The sequence below is a fragment of the Gopherus evgoodei genome, chromosome 1, assembly GCF_007399415.2.
Source record: "Gopherus evgoodei ecotype Sinaloan lineage chromosome 1, rGopEvg1_v1.p, whole genome shotgun sequence".
Taxonomy (NCBI): Eukaryota; Metazoa; Chordata; order Testudines; family Testudinidae; genus Gopherus; species Gopherus evgoodei.
Window position 1 is genome coordinate 144,706,064 of NC_044322.1, and position 14,772 is coordinate 144,720,835.

Genomic DNA, 14,772 nt, shown 5'->3' on the forward strand with positions numbered 1-14,772 from the left:
GAGCTTGTAGGCAGAAGATAGGGTTTGGGAGCATGCAAAAGTGCAGTGAGAACATTTAGGGATTTTTTTGCATAGCAGCAAGCCTCTAAATGCTTTGAGGTTGTGCAAATAGGAACTTTAGAGAGGCTAATAACTCTGCTAAATGTAACTGAATAACAAACAGGGCCTGCCCCCTTATCAACTTCTAAATCTCTGCTACAGAGCATAGGGAGGCTGGAACTCTTCAGTGAAATGATTGGAAATCAATTTCAACATTAGGAAGACAACCTCTTTTTTTCCTAACCTTGCTGTTGGAAATGAATGGTCTTTGCTGAAACTTTAGAGAGAAGTGTCAGCCGGAGATAGAAAGAGCCTGTAAAACTTCAGTCCAAACTGTTAGTTTGGCAAAGTTATAAACAACTGAAAAATTACTTAGGCTACCTTAACATGGGCAGGGCCCCATGTATCCTGTGATTGTGTCGCTGCAGAATTTATTCCTTTGCTACATAATAATGCTCCAGAATCGGATCTTCCATTAGAAAATTGTTCTTGCCTTCATGGTTTCAGTGAGTTCCCCCAAAATGTAAACAGTCTTAAATGATGCAGTGTCCTATGTCTGCATCTGTGGAGTACCTGAAACTCTTAGGTCTGAGGAGTGTAACCTGTCCTATTCGTCTCAATCAGGACCCCGTGGAATTTGGATACTATGGTTACATAAACTGACCTTCACTAATTTGCTGCAGCTAGGCACACAACTGTATTTTTCCCCTGCCCTGCCATACCATACCTACCACTTCCCTTACAATTGTGAGTTAATTGGAGTATAGTGCGCACTCCCTGCATTGTTCCGTGGCACAAGTCAAAAGAGAGTTGGGGGAGCAAGAATTTAACTTCTTGGCTGTACCAATGTATGCTGGCAAACTAGGCTGTCTGGGGAGCTAAAGAGAAACTATTGAAGCTGACAGCCAGCTACATTCTTGCCTGGCACAAATGGGGAGAGAGAGGTTCTGAGGTCAGCCTCTTTGCTCTTGAGCTGAGGCCTGGGAAGAACAGCAAAAAAAACTCATGGCCAAAAATCAACAAATGCTGTCTATTAATATTTTCAACTATGACCCATAGAACTGTCTTTTTTGGGGGTGTAGGTTTGAGAACAGAAATGGCAGTAGAATAAATGTTGCCATGGAATTGAGGAGTTGTTGCTGAGAAATTTGATGAAATTTGATGTTGTGTTGAAGAGTGTGCAAAACCCTGACTGTAGACCTTGTTGCCATCTTCATTTATAACTAAACACTGTAGTTCTCCTTTAAGGAAAATTGAAGTTTAATTTGTGCCTAAAATATTTTTTCAGGTAGTAACCCCTATAGTAAGGAAAGCTCCCACCACTGTCAGAAAGGAAGTTCTTTCTCCAACTGCCTCTGATCCTAAGCATACCACAAAACCTGTTGCAGTCCATAAAGAGAGTGGTGCTGAATATACAATAAAAGCTGCAGAAAACGAAGAACTGGTGAAAGCAAAAGCAGAGAAAGCTATTCAAGGTATTTTAAAAATTCTGGCAACGGAGATAGCCAATGTAGTATGTTGTAAAATATTTGAGTTAACACCGGGGCTGAGTGTGAAAACAGCTTAAAGTGATTCATATTAATGTTATATACTATGTGTGTATATGTACTAGAATTTATATAGTGTATTTGTATTAATGATTCAACCCCTTAGTTCTTTTTACAATGCTTACAGAAAATGATCAGAGCATGATGGATTTTGAGGATGGGGATTTTGATGAACCTATGGAAGCAGATATACCAGAGACTGCCGGGACCCTGAAGAAAGAACAGAAACTAGAAAAGAAAGAGACACAGCAAGTGGATTCTGTGAAGGAAGATGCATCCTTTTTGTAAGGATTGGTGGTTGCAAAAGACCTTTTTTGCTGAAAAGCTATATTTATGACTTTATTATATTTGGACTTGATATTTACATATTTGTTTTTTCTCAAGGTATTGTTCTGTGATTGCACTGTAGGGACTTTAAAAACGTGCATGTTGAAAGGAGTAAACTGGCTGACGGCTACTTAAGAAAAGGGATACTTCATGTTTCTGGGGATAGACAATTCCTGTCTGGGTAAACAGGGTAATGTTTTAGGTTAATTGCAAAGAGCTGGTGATGTAATGTGGAAGTTTTAGACTGCACATCTTGGTGCTGATGAATAGAAATCAGGAATCGCTAAAGATTTATATTACCAAACACCTTATAATTGCCCCAAACATTAATGTTAGTTGAAGCCAATTTCCCATGGCAAATAGTCATGCCATTGAAGTTCAAAATGCAAAAGTACTGATTTTCAGGTCCTTTTCTTATAGGAGAGTTTTGAAGCACTTTTTAAATACTGTTTCATGACTGAAAATTATGACAAGTCAAATCATGGTTTGAAGTGTACAAGATGCTTCACAGAAACATGTAATGACTCTGTCCCACCCCAGATAGCTTACAGTTGAAAGTAGCCTTGCAAACTGATGGGGTTGCTCATGTTGTAAAGACTTGCATATCTGGGGTCTGTCTAATAGTTTAAAGCAACTATTAATGCCTGTCTGCTGGATAAATGAGAGCTATATTTGTGGGGGAAGTAATGGAGTATTGCATGTTAGCTGGTTTCTTGTGACAGATCTTAAGTCATGTCTTCTCAAAAGTTATGGTTGTAGTAAACATATAACCTTACTCATCTGTTTTTCAATACTTGCAGAAGTTCTTTTCTCCCTGATATGTCCTGTTGGACCAGAATGGATAAGGGTGAAATTGATTTAGTTGCCTCAGAAGTTCAAGTGGACCCCAGTTGCCTGCCACTAGTGAATGGGGAAGATGGTGATCAAGTCTTTAGGTTTTATTGGCTGGATGCTTACGAAGATCAGTATAGTCAACCAGGTATCTACACATTTAAAGACAGAAAGTAACTCTCATGTTCCCTTCAATTTAATCTCACATAAAGGCAGGGATTTTCAAAGGAGCCCAAGGAAAGCCTAGCTGCTCTCTATGCCTGTTGAAGTTCTCCCCTGGAAGCTATTTTGTAACCTTCACAGGGTTATTCCTCCCTCTATATGATATAACTACTTGACAAAATGAAAGTCTCTTGTCTATTTTATGTGTAGTCTGATATAGTGTTAGGGGAAAGGAAAAGGATTTCAGTGCTGTTAAATCTAGGGAATATGCTGACATTATTTACCTCTGTGTATGAGTTGATGTCTCTAACTCTTGGCTAAGTGGTACAATAGTTAAATGCACTGTTCTCTTCCTTTTGAAAATATTATCTGAAATCCTGATTTAGATCATTAGTTTGGTCTCCTGGGTCCTGATAAACCTGTCTTTATATTACAAGTCACATGAGTTGGAGGAGAGGAGGCAGACGGGTTGTGGAATAGATTTATTGTGCAAAAATCTTCATAAAGCTCTGCTAAGATACCTCAGTCCTATCTCACTTATTTCATAGGTCTAGTGCTTTTGGTCTTTATCTTCCATGCATATTAACCTCATTCATGCTCCTAGTGATAGAGGAAAAATACCTATTTTGGAGGCTTTGGATTAATGCTCCAAGTGCTAAGTCTAATGCATTTTGCAGTCACGCCATTCTTAACTCGTGTTGTCAAGGGGTTAAATATGAGTCAGTCTCTTTGTATGCTGAGTGCATTGAAAAGCTTCCTGATGAGAGCAGCTAGTGATCACTGAAGCTGCGGTGAAATCAATGATTCTAATATAAAATAGCTACTCTTAAAGACCCTGCTATTGTTTTTTACTTCTGTCTTGGCTTGTAAGTCAGTGGTTGCTGAATGGAACATAATTATGAAAGGATTTACTTTTCTTGCATAGAATGTCCTTATTGTGACTTTTCAAGGTTGAATAATAGACTGGACCTGGTTTCAATTAATAGTGCAGACGGGAAGTAAATTTTGACACTACTTTTTTCTAACAGTTTCATTATTTTTATGGAAAATGGGCATAAACAAGGTTAAATACATTGCTTGAAATAAAGCTGGGCTGCAAGATAAATAAGACTCTAAAATCATTTGTAACTTCGAAATAGACTCTCTGTTTTCCTTCATGGTTCCCTTAAACTGTTTTATGGAGAGAATTGGAAGGCTGTACTCCTATCTTAAAAATTCAATCTAGTGCTCTGGTCACCTGTTCCTTACCTTAAAAAGCTAAGAATAAACCAGGAACTACTCATAAATATCTCAACTGTAGCTCACACCCTTCTTAAAGGTCTAATGAAGGAGGTGGCGGGGAGAGAGAATCTGAGCTCTGGTAGACCAAGGGAGCAAGTCCTGAAATTGAAGACCTCCCAAAAATTGTTTATATTGAAGGAGATCCAGCTCAAACACCTGATCTCAGTAATGGCAGTATGTTGTAGGAGGAGAGAGAAATCTCCAGTAACCAAGTCCAAAATTATGAAGTGATTTTTTTTCTTACAGGTTAACACTAGACTTATCAGAATGTGATTTTTATTTTTTAATAATTTGAGGTGGGTAATGTTTGTTTTGAAGCATTTTTTAACATTTTTAGGAGATTGAGAAGAGCTTCAGATGATAGCGGGGAGTCAGACAATGATTGAATGACAATACATCTTGAGATTCAGAAAGTGAAGGCTTTATAACTGTTAAAACAAATGCTCAACATCACATTTGGATAAATATAAAGTAATGCACATTGGAAAAAATAACCCCAACCATACATACAATATGATGGGGGCTAATTAGCTGTAGCTAATCAAGAAAGAGATCTTGGAGTCATCGTGGATAGTTCTCTGAATACGTCCAGGCATCGTGCAGCGGCAGTCAAAAAAGCAAACAGGATGTTAGGAATCATTAAAGGAATAGAGAATAAGATGGAGAATATCTTATTGCCCTTATATAAATCCATGGCACACCCACATCTTGAATATTGCGTACAGGTGTGTCTCCTCATCTCAAAAAAATGATATACTGGTATTGGAAAAGGTTCAGAGAGGGGCAACTAAAATGATTAGGGGTTTGGAACGGGTCCCAGATGAGGAGAGACTGAAGAAGTGAGGACTTTTCAGCTTGGAAAAGAGGAGACTAAGGAGGGGATATGATAGAGGTATATAAAATCATGAGTGGTGTGGAGAAAGTGAATAAGGAAAAGTTATGTACTTGTTCCCATAATATAAGAACTAGGGGTCACCAAATGAAATTAATGGGCAGCAGGTTTAAAACAAATAAAAGGAAGTTCTTCTTCACACAACACAGTCAACCTGTGGAACTCCTTGCGTGAGGAGCTTGTGAAGGCTAGGACCATAACAGGGTTTTAAAGAGAACTAGATAAATTAATGGAGAGTAAGTCCATTAATGGCTATTAGCCAGGATGGGTAAAGAATGGTGTCCCTAGCCTCTGTTTGTCAGAGGGTGGAGATGGATAGTAGAGAGATCACTTGATCATTACCTGTTAGGTTCACTCCCTCTGGGCACCGGACACTGGCCATGGTCAGAAGACAGGATACTGGGCTGGATGGACCTTTGGTCTGACCCGTATGGCCATTCTTATGTTCTTGAAACAAATTGTTGACATCACATATCAGACTATACAGGGTAAATATCTTTGTTCTTGAGCAGCAGTTTTCTTAATTTTTCCTGTCTGTAAATTTCTACCATTATCAATAGAAATATTTGTGTGTGGGTGGGGATAGAGGAGGGGGAGTGAAATTGACATTTACCAATAAAAATATAATCCTTCCAAGTCTAGTTAAAACCCAAACTCCTGAGTTCTACCCGGAAGCTGATTGAAAGGTAACAGCACTGGTATAATGTGCTCCCATCTTACAAGTCCACTTAAGTGGACTGCAGCATTCTGTGCTAGCTTCAGCTTTCAAATGTTTCCAAGGTGTAATCCCATGTAGCGTGCATTATAGCTGGTTCATTATACCTTAATCTTGAGGTGGTGCAGATGTGGATAATTGTGGCAAGATCCTCAATGAAAAGAAAAGATTGTCGAAAAAGCTGTCTTGGCTACACCTGATACCTTGACATCCAGGAGCACCCTGAATTTCACAGCATCCCCAAGTTGTCCACCTGTATTGTTGCACTCCCTTTGTGAGGGGTGCTGATGTAAGTTCTACCAACTTCCAGTTGCTCCCCTAACCTCCCCATTCTCTCTCAATTACCTGGATGGAGTCACAACCAGCTAGTTGTCATCTAAGACCTAAGTTTTCTAGGCACTGGGAAATGCATCCCATTGCTCCAGCAGAGTCAGATGTGATGGGGATGTAGAGCTGGGTACCATCAGCATACTGAATGCAATGAACTCTCCTCACTAACCCTCCTAGTGGCCCCATGTACTTACTGAACAAGACAGGTGACAAGCACTGTGCAGGAAAGCCCTTGGGGCAGGGGAATTATTTCATGGACCATGAGTTGCAGGAAAGATTGTTGTACTTGTGGGCTCGTGGTTTTTGTGTGTGCTATTCTTTTGAGCAGTGAATTGTCAAATATAAATCTTTCTGGATTTTACTATAGGAGTTATTGCTGCTAAAATTCATAAGTTTGGGACTTGAAGCTGATAAATCTATTGAGTGAAATTTTCAGTAGATTGCAAAAGGCCTTCCACCAACTTAATTGGGTACAAAGGAGTGTTAATCTTGGAGAACTGAGTAAGGAAAAGACTTCATTATCTTGTTTACCATCTAACACACCTCCATCTGGATGGTTCGAGCCTTTTACGGAATAATTGACACCACACACATTTTGGCATTTTCTTTCTTCACCTACCTTTTTTGGAAGCTCTTAAACCAGTTTAGGGGGAATGAGAAGCTATAAGAATAGAACTCTGAGAACAGAAGATAGTGGTGTGATACCATCTTCTGTGCTTGACATTGCTTCGTTTCCACAGTGTTGGAGGTGGATGGTGAAGGACCACATAAGTACTAGGTTTATAAAGTGGTTGCTTAGATATTTGTAGAGCACTGTCTGTCAGCAGATGGAACTGTCAGGGATTACAAATTGGAAATTACTTTGGTCCTGTGGGTGAATTAATCTTTCTTTAGTTATACTTAAAATGGCCACTTTTCTGATAGTAGCGTCTTTGAGAATTGTTGGTTTTCTAATATTTAGTCTTTTCTTCCTTTCTCAGGTGTGGTATTTCTGTTTGGTAAAGTGTGGATTGAATCAGCAGAGGCCTATGTCAGCTGTTGTGTGACAGTGAAAAACATTGAGAGAACTATCTATCTACTGCCACGTGAGATGGTAGGCCTGAATTTCAGTGGGCTGCTGATGGGAAACTATTGAAGTAAAATGCCTTCTGACTTGCTTACATGGCAAAAACAAACTGTGCTGATTGTTGCATATGTGATATTCATCATGCAGAGTAGAATATCCCTGATTTTTAAGGTATAATGATGTGGCTAAGAAAAGGACAGTCCTTTACCTGAAACTAATGGTGACAGTCTTCTTGGGTGATCTCCTGCTTGCCATGTTAAGTTTCCAAGTCCTCTGTTTTAAGTAGTATTTCATAAATTTTACATTTTGTGAACTCCTTTATTTTGGTGCCATAATATTCCTTGGCTACAAGCTTTGATTGTACGTCCGTTTATCCATTAAAATAACCCTGAATTTTGCTGACTTGTTAATTTCGTTAATGTTTGTTGTCACAATCTATAAATGAAATAATTTGATTTGACTCTCTTTAAAGCAAATTGACCTAACTTCTGGTAAAGAGACAGAAAATCCTGTGACTATGATGAGCATCTACCAAGAATTTAATGACCAGATTGCTGTAAAATATAAGATCATGAAGTTCAGATCCAAGGTTTGTCTCTTTTGTAAATCATGCTCAATCCCTTCCTATTTTTTTGTGTTTTTGGAGGGCAGAAAACTTTCAGTGGATAGCCATGCTGGTTGGTGTGTGGGTGGGTAGATGGGTGGAAAAGGCATGTAGGTGTATGTTTTTGTGCAAACAGCCAAGCAGTGACTATCTGAATCTTTCTCAACTCAAGAATAAGTGAAACAGAGTTTGGAGATGGGCCTAGTGTGTAGAACAACATTTTAACTCCAAAGCAAATATGATTAATGGCAGAATATTGATAAAAGGTCAGCATCATCATCTCCGTGTGAGAAGTCAGCTCTCTTTGAGATCTAAAGCTGTGTCCTGACTTTTCTTACTAGGACTTGTTACATTCAAAACAATTTTCAAATATGGCTATGACCAAACAGTTTGTGTATGTGCCGTCATGATAATAAATGTTGCTGAAATCCTGCCAACGGCTTAGTTAATAGTACAGTTTTAGCCAACACAACTTTGTGAATCAATTTTGTTTCTATATTGTGGACCCCAAACCACTAACGGACCTAGTTCAGGGTTTTCCTTCTCCCTCGTCTCTGCCACATATACTAGAAGTCAGTGTACTACATTTATGTAGCACTTTCTGTTTACTGTAATGCACTTTTTTGCCCAAAGCTTGCTGAGGGATACACACAAAATGGCTTCACTTACTAGAATAGAGAAAGTGTACATGCCCAGATGAGCTAGCAACTAAACAGCAGTCCTTCTGTGATGCTGACAGTACTGATTCCTGGACTGCCAATATTCATTTCTCTTAAATATCCTAATTTTTATAATGAATATTGAGCATGAATGGGGAAAAACCACCTGAGGCCCTCTGGATAGGGTAATGGGCTAGGACTTGAAATTTGGTTCTTTGATTTTTCTTCCATTGACCTGCGGTGACATTGAACAAATTGCTTCACCTTGTTGCTTATTTTTTCCCTTCCACTTCTTATCTGTTGTTTTTCTGTTTAGATTTTAAGCTCTCTGGAGCAGGAATTGTTTTTCATATGGCTGTACAATGCCTAACACATTAGAGGGTCCTGATGTTGGCTGGACTTTCTAGACACTGTTGTACTTCAAACCATTAATACGACAGATAATATTCCCTTTTTGTGGGAATTAGGATGCCATTTTGAGATTTAAACTGTTCATTGGATCCCTAGTTGTGCTTGACATTTGTGATTCCACTATATATTTGGGCCATTCCTCAAGCAGTTAAGAGAATGGTGAAGTTGAAAAGGTTGCTCTATCGGAAAATAGAGACAGACATGATGTGGGATAGAGAATAGTCAGAGGAATCTGTTCATAAACGTACAGTTCTGCAAAGTAAAATATGCAGAAATTGTGCTAGCAAGGGCATCACAGATTTGGACTGAAGTGCATTGCTAGAGCTGTGAGAGGAAGCTTTATTTCAATCACTTCACAAACACTCATTAACTTTTCTTTCCCTTTTCCCTCTTAATATGTGTGGATAAAATGCAAGTGTCTCCGTGCAGTCCAGACTTGGATGAAGATGAGTACAACGCTAGCATCATGTTTCTTCAATTAAGTGCTCAGTTGGCTCTTCCTACTTTCTTGGAATATCAAGTTGAGAGTTCACAAAGAATTACAGTATAACTTTGGGATTAGTTTTGATTTTCTTGGATTAGTGATCAGTGCTGTCATTAAACCCTTGTGTAAAATGTTTGATAAGAGGTTTGAAAGGCAGAGGAAAACAGGAAGAATGAATAAAAACACAAGTGTGTAAAATGAGGGGAAAATCAAAATATTGATGGACAACTCTAAATGTTCTAAAGCATGATGGAAATGCAAGTGCTTTCCAAATGCCTCCTAAATAGCAAATTCACCCAATAAATATCATACATCTGTGCAGCAGTATGTAATCTAGTGCAGTATTTTCAGCCTTCAGTAGTGGACAGATTGCATGCTCCTTTGTCACATTCCAGCAACACATTTCATCTGTTTCAGATTTTCTTATGATCAAAATAATTCTGACAAATTTACCTTTTGAATTTTTTTCACTGTTTCTACTTTTATGTTCTTATTATAATGTACTTGTAAATGGGAGATGTAGGTGGGTAATTTTAATGATATGCTAGCTCACTTCTTAGGAGTTGAAATCTGAAGAACCCTACAGTTGAGAAAATAACTAAAGTTTAATGAAGCGGGCTTCAATAACAGTGACTTGAAAGCATATTCTTTGGATTGTCTTTTGAAAAAGTGCTGAAGATCAACTCTTTTAAAAAAGAAAAAAAACCACTTGTGCACATGCAGAGTGACAGTTAAATGATGATACAGGAAGAGATAACAAAGATTAAAATAAAGATACAGCTGCAGGTAGAGATCATAGATGTTTGAAAGTGGGGTAAGCCACAGTGCAAAACCCTCTTTTATAAGGCACAACGTGTCTACACTGAATGTTGCAGTTACCCCAGTACAAGTCTTGTCAGATAGACAGGCCTGTAATTCAACATGATGACGATAGCTTTATTCATTGCATAGCAAGATATCAAACAGGGTCTTCTGTGTGAAGACCAAATACTGATCTGAGAGAGAGGACGAGCAAATATTGTATTGTACTGTTCAGATGGGAATTTGCTACCAGGTCTGAATTGACTTTTTTCCCTGCATATTAAGACTAGCTAGATGGGGAAAGCTAGGGGGAATGGTCTCCTATAAAGCATTGAACACTGCATAAGTATACTTTTAGCTAATCATAGTTCCTGCATTGCCAAAAAAGATGGGAAAAATTAATACCTGTAATCATATGATATGCAGCTTTGTGAACTTTTTTCAAAGAACATGCCTTTTATTAAGGCATTAATACTTCAGCATTAAAATATGCTTGACCTGTTCTTTATCTTTCAATAAACAAAACCACAGTAGTAAAAGGGTTGCTTTCTAGTTTATGAAAGTTTGCTAATTCTTTGAAATTCTCCTCCCTCAGGTTACCTTTGATTTCAGTGGGAGCTGCAGGATCAGGCCCTAAGAAACACATACAGCTTTCCCTGAAGTCAATTTAAAAATTGTAAATTAGATTCTCCAAGGCCAATAGGCATAAACAATTACTCACTTTTCTAAAAAAAAAATTGGCTCTAAAATTTTGTCCTGTAGCTTTAATGTATATATTCAGTTCATCCATTAAAAGTGCTATTTTTGAAATATTTGGAAGAAGTTTTCATTAATTATCTTCTCCATTGTAATCAATTTATTTTGAAAAAGACCTTGGTATCTGAAGTCCACTTGCTATAAAATTAATCTGCTTTGTTTTCATGTTTAAGTGACAAAGCTACAGTGCTATATGCAGAGCTGGCTGAAACACGGTTTCTGGTTTGTGGGAAATTTTGGTTTTGTTCCATTCAGAGCAAAAATTGAAATTTCCCAGAAACTGGAAATTCCATAAGTTTCATTTTTGAAAACACTGTCACATGTTTCTGAAACAAAATATGCTCCTGGACACTCCAACAGTTGCTGACTGAAATTGATGTGATTAGCAGTAGCAAAACTGACAAGCTTCTCTGAAGGGCAGTGGTGAAACTGACAAGATTCCTGTAAATTTCAGTTGATAGCTGGCACATCTTGCACTTTTGCAGCAGTGCTGCTCAAAAATCTCTCTTTACAAAATGACTGAAAATACTTAAGTGAAAATATTGCTACATACCAAGCTGATGTGACCCGCTCAATAGAACTTTTACTCCATAGTCAGGTTCAAACCACTTCTTCTGGATTTAACCTATGTGCTTAAAAAAGACAAGACAGTAGTGGAGTCTTGGTCTATGACTAGGGCCAGTAGGACCTATGGCAATACAAATAACATGCGCCACAAGTGACTCTACACCATCCATTTGCATAATGGATGCAATGTGCTGTTCTCCAGCTGGTGCAACAGAATAGTATAGCCATGCAAATTCGAATCCTTAGCCTCCAGGAATTTTAACAGTAAGGCTGTGTCTACACTGCACAGCTTACAACGGCATGGCTGTGCCGCTATAGCTCTGCCGTTGTAAGGCATGCAGTGTAGCCACTCTTTGTCGCCAGGAGAGAGCTCTCCTGTTGACAATACCACTTCCAATGAGGAACAAGTATGTTTGTTGACTTTGTCTACACTGGTGCTTTTCATCATTAAAACTTTTGTAGTTTAGGGGTGTTCCCCCACTTCTCTGAGTGACACAAGTTTTAATGATAAAAGTGCAGTGTGGACATGGACTAAGTGTGGTTGGAGCCTACTTTAGCATCGCTAGTAACTTTTATGAACATGATGTTGGAGACCTACTTGTCCAATAGCAAAGGGAGGCTAAGCTTCATTGCAGCTGTAAGGAGAGTAATGAGCTCAGATAAATGAGCATTTGCATCATGTATGGTTTTTATTCCTTTCTTTCTCTTATTGGAAAGAATGAATGTTCAGTATACTGATATTTTTAAAAAAATATCTTAGCACCTAATACATAGTATTTAAAATGTATTTATTTTGTATAGAAAGTTGAAAAGAATTATGCTTTTGAGATCCCGGATGTTCCAGCGAAGTCTGACTACCTAGAAGTTAAGTACTTGGTGAGTAAAACTAATCTGATGAGAAACCACATCACTGGAATAGTTCTATTGAACTTAATCTTATTTACATAAGTACATATATTAACAGAATTTTGTCCTTTAACTTATGGCTACACCCACTTTGCAACATGTAAACTAGTTGCTTTTTATTTTTATAATTCATCTTTTGGAGCTATCATAACTCTAGTCCCAGATTTGGACCTTAGCGTCCAAAATATGGGGGTTAGCATGAAAACCTCCAAGCTTAGTTACCAGCTTGGACCTGGTACTTGCTGCCACCACCCAAAAAATTAGAGTGTTTTGGGGCACTCTGGTCCCCCTGGAAAACCTTCCCTGGGGACCCCAAGACCCAAATCCCTTGAGTCTCACAACAAAGGGAAATAATCCTTTTTCCCTTTCCCCCTCCAGGTGCTCCTGGAGAGATACACAGACACAAGCTCTGTGAATCCAAACAGAGTGACTCCCCCTCTCCGTTCCCAGTCCTGGAAACAAAAGCACTTTCCTCTTCACCCAGAGGGAATGTAAAATTAGGCTAGCAAATCCAACACACACAGATCTCCCCCTGATTTCTTCCTCCCACCAATTCCCTGGTGAGTACAGACTCAATTTCCCTGAAATTTCCCAGTAAAGAAAACTTTAACAGGTTTTAAAAAGAAAGCTTTATATAAAAAAAGAGAGAAAAATACATACAAATGGTCACTCTGTATTAAGGTGACAAATACAGGGTTAATTGCTTAAAAGAAATATGAATAAACAGCCTTATTCAAAAAGAATACAAATTAAAGCACTCCAGCACTTATATTCATGCAAATACCAAAGAAAAGAAACCATATAACTTAGTATCTGATCTCTTTGTCCTTACACTTAGAAACAGAAGATTAGAAAGCAGAAACTACTTCTCCAAAGCTCAGAGAAAGCAGGCAGACAGACAAAGACCTCAGACACAAAATTCCCTCCACCCAAAGTTGAAAAAATCTGGTTTCCTGATTGGTCCTCTGGTCAGGTGCTTCAGGTGAAAGAGACATTAACCCTTAGCTATTTGTTTATGACAGGAGCTTATTTGACTTAGTGTTTTTTGTTTGTTTTCCTTGTATCCTTGATATGCTGGCCAGTCCCTGCTATAGCTAGTTAATTACAATGAAACTGAAAGTGAATAGCAAATTAAAACATTTTAAAATCAGTATATCATAGATCTGCTAAAGCTTTCTATTTATCTCTGTGTTAACTGCACTCCCAAAAAAATAAAACACGAAGAAATTAAAACAAAAATCTCATTCATCAATGTTAATTATGGAGGTATTTATTCCTGATTAATCAGGCTTTCTTTTGTAATTTTTTTTGTTTACTTTTGTGCCCTTTGGCCACTGTTTAAACAATGCATTTAAATGTGTGTATCTTTAAACACCCACGTGGGACTGTTCTCAAGCCTAAAATCAGGTATGTGCTTAAGTGCCTTGTGATTAGCAGGACTTTTGTGTATAGTCAGTTTCACCATTTATATCCCTCTTTTATGAGGCTCCTGGGCAAGAAAAAATTTCTTTAGAAATGAGAAAAATGCAGTAACAGACACAAGTTCCCAACAGGACTCTGGGATGGGGATAGTAACAACTAATTTTAATCATTTAAGAAAAAATTGACTAGGTTTCAAATTGACAGTATTCCCTTCTAAATATCTCTTGTTAATTGCAGAGAAGGGGAGATTACAGGCACCATCTGAATTTGTTCAGTCACTTTGCAGGGATTAAAGTCATATCTGAAGGGTAAAGTAGAAGCATGTTAGCTGCTCAAAATGCTGCTTTAGCAGTTGAGAAGCATTCTGATCTTACCAGTCTGCAAACAGTGGATGTAGCTGGAAAGCTGTCAGATGCATAAAACAATATAATTAACTTGCAGTATTTATTTAAGCAGTTTCTATATTAAAAATGTTGATATGTGGGTCATAGGTGATACCTACACACTCTTGTTTCTCATATGGACGCAGATTTTTGCGTGTACCTTTTTGGATCAATTTCCTGGCTTATGTGTAGGCTTGCAGATTTCCATTTTTTTTAATAATTTCCACAGACAATGTGGTTTTATTTGTAAGCATTTTTTTTCCTATTTAAATTTTCACAGTTGGGGAAAATTAAAGAGGAGGCCAGACAATTTTTTAATTACAGTAGACATTGAGTTTCAAAAAGTTAAGCTTTAAATCATGAAAACACAAATTGTCAACATCATATATCAAAATATACAGAGTAAATATCTTTAAATCCACAAACCATACCTGTTTTTACAAACTAGTGAACGTCAGGTAATAAGCCTAATTCAAAATTCAGTGGATTCTGACTCTTAAGTTCTCAAGCAGCATTTTTCTTATTTTGCATTTCTGTACATTTCAGTTGTTATTAATGGGAATACTTTTTCATTTGTTTGTGTACGTTC

At 37.9% G+C, this 14,772-nt stretch overlaps 1 protein-coding gene across 3 annotated transcripts in view; it reads left to right on the forward strand.

Annotated features, from left to right (window-relative positions):
* POLA1 (DNA polymerase alpha 1, catalytic subunit) overlaps nt 1-14,772 on the forward strand; it is a 347,695-nt gene that overhangs the window by 24,005 nt on the left and 308,918 nt on the right. For all 3 annotated transcript variants that reach the window (XM_030575194.1, XM_030575210.1, XM_030575203.1), the window contains exons 8-13: nt 1,328-1,514; nt 1,714-1,870; nt 2,714-2,892; nt 7,105-7,217; nt 7,663-7,779; nt 12,274-12,348. In XM_030575194.1, the coding sequence (XP_030431054.1) occupies nt 1,328-1,514; nt 1,714-1,870; nt 2,714-2,892; nt 7,105-7,217; nt 7,663-7,779; nt 12,274-12,348 (828 nt within the window). The remainder of the gene's footprint in view (nt 1-1,327; nt 1,515-1,713; nt 1,871-2,713; nt 2,893-7,104; nt 7,218-7,662; nt 7,780-12,273; nt 12,349-14,772) is intronic.